At 40.4% G+C, this 9,377-nt stretch overlaps 1 protein-coding gene across 1 annotated transcript; it reads right to left on the bottom strand.

Annotated features, from left to right (window-relative positions):
• Nucleotides 1–3,777: 3,777 nt before the first annotated feature.
• LOC112081031 (zinc finger protein ZIC 1) lies at nt 3,778–7,849 on the bottom strand. The gene is made up of 3 exons (XM_024146989.2): nt 5,985–7,849; nt 5,305–5,468; nt 3,778–4,868 (listed from the first exon to the last, which is right to left on the bottom strand). Exons 1-3 carry the CDS (start codon nt 6,949–6,951, stop codon nt 4,668–4,670), a joined length of 1,332 nt encoding a protein of 443 aa, XP_024002757.1. The 5' UTR covers nt 6,952–7,849; the 3' UTR covers nt 3,778–4,667.
• Nucleotides 7,850–9,377: the final 1,528 nt, after the last annotated feature.

The following is a 9,377-nucleotide window of genomic DNA, read 5'->3' on the forward strand; positions in this document are numbered from 1 at the left end:
GCGACATGGCCCTATAGCCTACACTACCTGAAAACCCATTCAATCCAGTGTAATTGAATATTCATGTTTGGAYATACAAAATTACCATAATTGTATTGAATTTGACATCAGTCCTTATTAAACAATGCTTACCTTTCTATAAAAGCCATTGAATCAGACCTAAAGAAATGTTTGTAATATTGTGTAAATGAGTAAAAATGCTATTCAAATTACCAYTCTAATATGGCATTGGTAGTATGACCCTCTGGACTTCCGGTAGAGCTCTGTTATTTCCCAAATTAACATCAAGTTGAAAATATGTACTATTGGAAGTTCTTATTTGAGTTGTTAGTAATAGGAATTTAGGTGAAATAATTTTTTCAACGTTTTTCAAAAAGAGTCAGTTGAAGGGTTACATCTTATCCCATAAGGTAATCCGAATAAAAGTTTTATTTATCAAAAAAAAAAAAAGTTCAATCAAATGATCAATTGTCTATTGAGCAAATCAGCGCAAAACAATGTCTGCATCATCAGTGACCATTTATGGATGAAGACAAAACATAGACTACCCTTTAGCAATCCAAATCAGCATGTTGTCTTACGGAGCTTATTATTTGACGTAAATATAATAATAAGGTCAACGTTAATTAAGAGTAACTTTAAGAGTAAACGTTTCCCTTATTCATTTAGTTAACACTGTGAGGAACAGATTTGGGGAGCCGTGGATATGCAGACATGGCCACGACATTCATCAAGTGGCACCCGAGCGTTCCATCTCTTCTCCGGTTACACGTGTGACGCGTCAGTCCCTCCATGTACTGCCGGGGTCAACCAACATAGACTACTCACGCGTCAATCCCTTAATGTACTGCCGGGGTCAACCAACATAGACTACTCCACTCAGTGACCGGATACTAAACGAACCGTGCCTGCAGCCTGTTAACTCCGCCATTAACTTCAAATCTACACTGATATTCTCATCTGACAGATTTGAGGAACGTCTAGGCCATACTCAAGTGCACATTAATTTAAAAACTATTTTCCCAACCAGAAAAAAAAGTTCGAATAAATTAAACAAAAAATAATTTCTTAAAGACTTTGTTTAGAACGTGAAATAATAAGTGACATTATTCTGAAACACATTGGCTAATGTTTTTGGAGAAAGGACGCAGCTAGTGCTAGCTAACGGCAGTGTTCAATATGACGTATTGTCCGTTTGGTATTGGCCTATTACTGACGCATGAAACGTTCATTTCCAATAACTTCTAAACGTGAATATTTAACGTCCATGTCAAAATTTGATCATAGTGTAATTTTAACAACATATTTGTAGCAACCTGTGTGTCGTAATAACATGTGTGTTAAAGGTGTAAGGGAAATATATCGGTTTTCATTGACCAAATATTTTCCTCTAGGTTTGAATATAATTCAAAGTGCGTTTATAGAACGTGAAAATGCGCATTAATTTATATCACGGAAGGAAAGCGACATGCAGATCTCGAGATTGGTCTACTGGCTACTAGCACAAGTAATACATATTAATAGACAAGCGAGGCGCGCTGTGGGCTGGCGCCTGCGCTCTTCTACGGTTGTAAATGCAACTCTGCTGTTTTCCGGTTGTAGCGATTGTTAACAAATGTCAGATACAGTCAACTGAACAAATGAAGTCAATGTGAACCAAACTGAAACGATAAGCTTTCCTTACTCTGTGTGTTATGGGGTTCATAAGAGCCCATGCACGCCGTGTTGGCTACACCGTCTGTCATTCAGACACATCTTTACATGGAGACGGGAAGATTTCCATGGCAGCTATTTTGTAAATGGAGAATCTCAACTATGGAATTTACCAGTGATATATGTTTCGTTTACATTCCAAAATGTAAACCAAATGTCATTAAATGAGCCGTAAACACATTTAAAATACATAAATAATATAATTGACATTTTACATAAAACAGACACGTTGTCATTTTGGTGTTACAGAATAAAAGTCAACAAAGAACATTTGAAGAAAGGAAAAAAGCGTAGATAAAAAAAAAAAAAAATAGTTGTTGTCGTCCTATTGTGTTCGTTTTGTTGTTAGATTACCATGATTAAGCATATTGTGTGATTGTTAATGCACCTCATGCATTATTGGTAGTTGGAGGGTTAAACCCTAACCCTACACAAACAACTTGAACTTGAGTAACCTAATGGAACCTCTGAATAGACATATTTCGGTACTGTCCTGTTTGTGTGGCAATTATATGTGTACATGGGAGAACGTGGTGGTCTCACAGTCTTTCAGGACACTGCGTTTTAATTCGGACTCATACTGCATGTGTTGCTCCGTCAAGCCTGTTGTGCGATGTTATAAGCTACGTTACGATTTGGTAACATCTAATAATATTACAAAGTTACATTTTAGGCCCGTATGTGTTATCTCCATAGGACATTTAAGACCAAAGTCGATATTGATTTATATCTCTGCCTTCTGGCTTTGTCAGAAAATGCATGAAACGATAAGGACGGGTCTTTTCAAAACAAAATGAATCCCATTGTATGAATCAAAACATATGTTTGGATATATAGCCTCCGCGGCATTTCTATTGGGTCTAACGGTGCGTGAATGGAAACGTATCAACAATATAACCTAGATAGATAGTGTTAAATAGAGTCGAAAAAGTCACTTTACTACCATCATTCATTTATCTAAAAAATTAATAGCCCATGCAAAGAAAATATGAATACATTTCAAACAGATCACCTCAGATATCATGCATTCTGCCATTCCAATCACACACACACACACACACACACACCCCCCACACACACACACACACACANCACACACACACACACACACACACACCACACACACACACACACACACACTCTGTGGACTGTGACTGATGATTGATCATCATGCAATACTACATTGTTTGCAGTCTATTTAGCTTCGGCTTTTATTTGAGAATTGTTTCATTTTTCGTCCGTTCCAATGTGTCATGTTGTCAGCTGCAGACTGACAGATCTACGGGAACATTGTATTCTGTGTCGCCTAGCCCCGCGCACTGGCAGTGTTAACCACGCAGGCCAGGCTTGTGATCACTGGCGTCTGTCTGTTGACGTGAACCCTGCCTAATGGTCCGGTCAACCAGGCTGCACCACGGAACAAAGACTACAACACTGACTCGAGAAGTCCCAACACTTCCTCAACACTAGACTATGGCATCCATCCGACACAGCTAGCTACGGGAAACTGAATAACATCGAGAACAATTAAGTAACAACATAAACAATTTCGTTTACTCTGACTGAGAAGTAGAACTGTCACTATTCATCTTTTCGATTCTCACATTACTYGAGGGCAAGGGCTGGGATGTTACTTTTGGATAAAAGGGACACAAGGACAGGGGAAATCGAATTACTTAACATTAATTCCTATTACTGAATTTGATTCTGCGAGCCTAAAAAGGCAAGCATGATGTGATTTAGAATGCTACGCTTTGATAAGCGTATAATGCATCCGGGTTTTACCCTAATAAGTTGGTCCAAATATGTCCCTTTATTGACGTGTTATGAAATATTTTAGTCATTTTAATTCTTTAGGCCTACGTATAGTATTATAATTAATTTGTTCTTTAGAATAACTCATATGTAATGGTTTAATAAAGACCTAGTAATCTATTTACGTTTTTGTTATGCATGAGTGAGTGTATACAAAGATAATCACACATCATTCATTTTGATATCCAGTCATAGGCCTATTTAAACAACATATAGGCTATGAGAAACAAAAATATGGAAAGGCAAATAGTTGGTTGTATTTTTAATCCTTTAATATAGTACGAAATGTAACCAAACATTTTTTGCAAACTAAATTTTACATACTAGCGCATTTCTCCATAAATACCGATCATGTCTAACATGTGTTACCCTTTACATGCGGATAAATATGGAAAATGTTGCTATTTACATGTAGGTAATACTTCCTTGACATTATCAAGGTAATGAACAAATAGTTGTTATATTTTATCACGAAGGCCTACATAAACAGACGACACGGAGTTTCAGGCTTTCACTATACACGATTTATCGACATGACATTAAATAACAGCAATGGTAAGTACTGTGCTACTCCAACTGGACCGTAGACGAAATGTTGCACCAAATACAAAAGCACATACATAGACTAATAGTCGGTAAGGTCGACGTCATAGTGGAGACGGAAGTTATACTGAGTAATTCACATTGGGTACACATCAACTACGACATTCTGTTCAATCAACACTAGTCATCGCAATATTATTGTTAAAACCATTTCATTTTCCATATATCTAGGGACCACATTTGCACAAATCCGTTAAACTGTTATATAAGTATTTACAAAATAAAATATTACATGTTTGAACTGTGAATTTTTTTATGTACAAAAAAAAATCTGGCCACGAACCGCAGATAGCATGCAATGAGATCTCTTGCGTGCAGTCTTTCAAAAAAGAGCCCGGGGGAAGAAAATGTAAAAAAAAAAACTTTAACTTGGTAGCTGGCCGTGCACCTTGTCCATGCATCTCTGTCTCTCTCTCTGTAGCCATTAACAAACCATTTTGGCTTCCTCGTATTTTTCTCTGTCCACGCATTATAGACTGACTTTCAAAGTCTTTGATTCCAAGCAGTCCTATTTCTGCAGTCTTTGTGAAAATATTTTACACGTACCATTCATTAAAATTTGACGACAGCGTGGTGTGGTGACTGGTCGTGTGGTGTACTGTCGAGGCTGCCGGTGAGATGGAACTGGAATTCTGGTTGTCTGTGGACGGGGACACGATGGTGGGCGGCGTGGACGACTCATACCCGGAACTGGCCGCTGGCGACGGTTGGGGTCCTTGCGTGGTGGCCTCGTGAACCTGCGAGACAGAGCGAAAAATATGTTTAAAACAACAGAACATTTTTACATTTGACAGTGTGCCTGTGTATTATTCATACGTTGCCATGCTTTACGGTAATATAAAGGCTCCAGCTCAATTCGCCATAGTGAGAAGAAAATACATCGGCTAATTATATACATGTTAATGATAATCAATTTTTAATAAATAAACCAAGATCATAAATTAAAATGCATGAAGCACTATTTTGGATATGAATACAGCATGAAAGGCTTTATAAAAACACAACAGCAATTTAGTTCTACTGCCTCATATGTTCATATTTGCTGGAATGTATACACAGTATTTTCCTTCTCAACAATATCCAATATACGGACTTATTTATAGCACGCTAAATATACAGAACAATTTAAAGAAGCCACGGAATAAAATAAAAGTGTAAGTTAATAAAATGTACCTTCATGTGTTTCCGCAGAGAGCTTGGATGTGTGTAGGACTTGTCGCATTGCTTGCAGAGATAAGGCTTGTCAGACGTATGGACGTGCATGTGTTTCTTTCGGTCGCTGCTGTTCGCAAACCGCCTGTCGCAGCCCTCAAACTCACACTTGAAGGGTTTTTCACCTAAAAAAAATGACACGATTTAAACATTTTACACACGGAGAAAATGAATGATATGATACATTTTCATTTAACATGAACATTTCAGAGTTTCAGCTGTCATGTGGTCCAAGCACATTGTATAAAGATAACCTTATTTTCAGTATTTATGATTTGTTTCATGTGTGTAGGCCTAAATATTTACACACACATTTTGTTGTGTTCTCATGTTTACTTGGACCACTACGATAAACAATACGCAACAGCATGCCACATATTACACAAACCTATTGCATTATATTCATTTTGAAAGTTTCAAAATACGAATAATAAAGTTAGACTGTATATATAATTTAATACATGCATTCAAAATTATTGCACTTTTTTTTTTGTGTGTAAAAACATAACCAAAACATTCAAGTTCGTAGGCTGTTACACAGTCAAATATGTCTTACACTTAACAACAGTTAATCGCTTTTGGAGCGGAAATTGTGATCATGCTTTTTGAGTCGGAAAAAAAAAACATGTTACATTTCTTACCAGTGTGTGTCCTTTTGTGGATCTTCAGGTTTTCCGATCGGGCAAACACTTTTCCACAGCCGGGGAAGGGACATGGGAATGGTTTCTCTCCGGTGTGTACTCTGATATGATTTACCAGTTTGTATTTGGCTTTGAATGGTTTTCCTTCTCGGACGCACTCTTCCCAAAAGCAAATATGGTTCGACTGCTCCGGTCCCCCCACATGCTCCACTGTCAGGTGGGTCACAAGCTCGTGCATCGTGCTGAACGTTTTGTTGCAAGCCTTTTTGGGGTTCGACAACTGTTCGGGCTCGACCCACTTACAGATGAGCTCCTGTTTGATGGGCTGCCTCATGTATCGGAAGAAGGCCCCTGCCCCGTGGTGAGCCGCCATGTTCATGTTCATAGGACCATAGCCATGCAGCTGGGACGAGGCGTAGTGGTCGGATCGGGGGCTCGTAACGTGGCCGTACTGGTCAGCCCGGCCGTACATGTCCCCGGTAAAGCCAAGGCGCATCTGGCTGTTGACGACATTTGATGATGCATGACTTGCGGCTTGCTCGTGGAGTCCCGGGAAGAGCAGGTGCCCCGCGGCATCAGAGTGTCCATGTGGCCCTGCAAAACTTCCCGCTGCCGAGGCGAACAGGCTGTGCTGCGCGCTGGTGGCATCCCCGAAGCCCCGGTTTCTGAAGAGAAAGTCCCGGGTGGAGTTGAAGGCTGCGGTGGAGTAGGAGCTGACGTGCGTCGGGTGGTGGTGGTGACCCAGGGCGGCAGCAGCGTAGCCGGGAGCCTGGGAGGAGAACGCCGTCTGGCCGGAGCCCAGGTCGTGGGAGCTGTGGTTGATTTTAAAAGCTCCCATCCCGTCTGCGAACGGATTTATCCCCAAAGCCACTTCTCTTTCTGTGACTTCGCCTGTTGAGTGATGCCTCGAGGAGCCGAACGTAGTGACTCCTATGGTGGGGTACTGGGGTCCTGCATCCAGAAGCATCTTCCGTCAGTCTACAACTCAATGAGGCGACTGAGAGCAGAAATATAAAATCACGAACAGTTATTCTCTCACTCCTATACCTCTCTCGCTTTCTCTCTTTCTGCAAAAAAAGTCTCTCTCGGACCTTACAGAGGAGTACAAACTCCAATCCACCGGTTTTCTATGTACCTAAAACAAGAGTGGAATTTTACCCCACACTAATTCTCATCCGATGCACACGCAAATCATGTACAATATTGTCTTTTGCGGTTTCTCTTCCTGTGGCGAAACTTTCACCTCCCCAGTCAGGCGGCGAGCTTCAGACTGATAGTCGCAATCATTCCTGCAGATAAATGAATTGAAAAGACAACACAGTCCACCCCTGATGAATGGGGAGGAAGGGGTGTGGGGGGGGGAAACATGTGACCCGGTACTCAGACACTCATTGGAGGAAGCCCTATCCCCCTACCAACGTTCACCCACCAAATAACAATCCGCGTGCCGTGGCCCCTCTCCTATTGGTCCGTGTGCATCATCAATCCCAGGTATTGTGAGATTGCTGACTGTGGTTTTGGTTAAACGGCTGAATAACACAAGAAAGAAAGTTGAGAAATATAAAAGCTACAATAGACGGTGTAAAAATGTAGACAGTCGTCGGCTATTCAGTCACACTAGACACTGCTAAAAGTCAAATGCATGTTCCTCTGCAACTAATGCATAGCAACAACCATTCTCTCCATGCAATATTAAAATACACTTTCTCCGACCATTAAGTTGTGTATGAGCATGGCCATTCGGCTGCACAAGAAGTCAATGTGTCGCTTAATAATGTTGTTGCGCAATCTTTCTCTGACAGCACAGAGACTGGGAGGCAGTATACTACAAACTCTTTGTTGTTGATCCGGGCCTTTTTCTTCTTCTTCATAAGACACAAGTTGAGGGCATGGCGGTGTCTTTGTTGATTTCCATGGCGATCTTTGGATTCAGTGAAATGTCCGAGGAACAGAAAAGAACACTCATTTCCCCTCTCTCTCTCCGTTCAAGTGTGAGTTAGGAATTCACAACAATATATTGCGTTTTTCTAACGTTACGTGGGAATCGTACAACACGATCCAAACGTCAATATGTGACAAGACATCAAACAATAACATAAGGCCACAATGACATGAAAATATGACTAATAATAATCATACATGTACCATGATATAGCGTGTTTATATTCATTTGTCAGATCAGGTAGGCTAGAGGTCTATCTCCACATAGCAATCGTCTATGTCAATGTCACCGTTGAAAAACACTGACGTTACAATCCCTAGGTACTCATCACGCCGTGTGCATAACAGCACCTCGTTTATGAAGCTGTCGTCGAAGGTTGCACTTCGTGTGTTGCTATTTACACGTCAGGTGTTCTTTGTGACCATTAAAACATATAGGGCCTTGGCTATAGTTGTCTGTGAACTCTATTCTGCAGCTCTCTCTCTCTCTCTCCCTCTCTCTACTTTCCTGTTCCTTTTTGCAGCAGCCTCATAAAGGAAACATATGCAGTCAGGACTCTCACATCACCATTCTCACCTAAAACACATGCTGACAAAAGTGTCCCAAAAAAGCATACACAAAGTTATCAWCATAAAGAAACATAATAATCCGTTATTTAAAATAATAATAATAATGATATCTCAAGCTCTCCTGTTTGAAATGAAAACTGGTAATAGCCTGCACTACCCTAACCTGTATGTAGAACGTTGTGGGTTGTCGAAGTTATCAAGTGGGATTTGCGAGGCTCGCTGCTGGAACCTCCGGCTGCTGGAGTTCAAAGCCACATGAACAGACGTGCCATACGAACCATTAAAATATCATCTTGACTGCCAGTTTCTGCTTCATACACTCCAGAGAGACAAACGCGAAGACAACAGAGTCTAGAGTTCTCAATCTTTTTTCCGTGCAACTTTTAGTAAGTTTTTAAGTAGACTACCACAACACACACACAATCTGGAAGACCCTTCAACAGGTGGAAAACCGTTAGGATGGCACGTGTGTCGAAGTGACTTTGCAAAAGGAAGAAATAAATACTTCTACGAATCCCAAACACATAAAAGGTGTCGGGGAACCCTCAAATAAACCAACAGAAAGCAAACATGGTTCATAGTTGAATCATACATGTTTATTTTGACTAATTTATCTGCCATCGGAAGTATCCGGTGATTGACGCATGCGTTGTTGACTGATTCTTTATTTGGATACGGCAATGGAGAATCTCTACATCAGGGTGACCAATGATATGGATTCCATCAGTGGAGGCCTCTAAGTAAGTTATGGTCGATAGGACAGGCTACAAGGCATTGTTTTGATCTAAACATAACAGTGATAGTGATATTATAATAGTGATATTAAGTCTATCATGCGGTGTCTAATAACTGATATTAATTGCGTTAAAATAGGCCTTATTC

The sequence above is a fragment of the Salvelinus sp. IW2-2015 genome, unplaced genomic scaffold (genome assembly GCF_002910315.2).
Source record: "Salvelinus sp. IW2-2015 unplaced genomic scaffold, ASM291031v2 Un_scaffold16672, whole genome shotgun sequence".
NCBI classification, from domain to species: Eukaryota; Metazoa; Chordata; class Actinopteri; order Salmoniformes; family Salmonidae; genus Salvelinus; species Salvelinus sp. IW2-2015.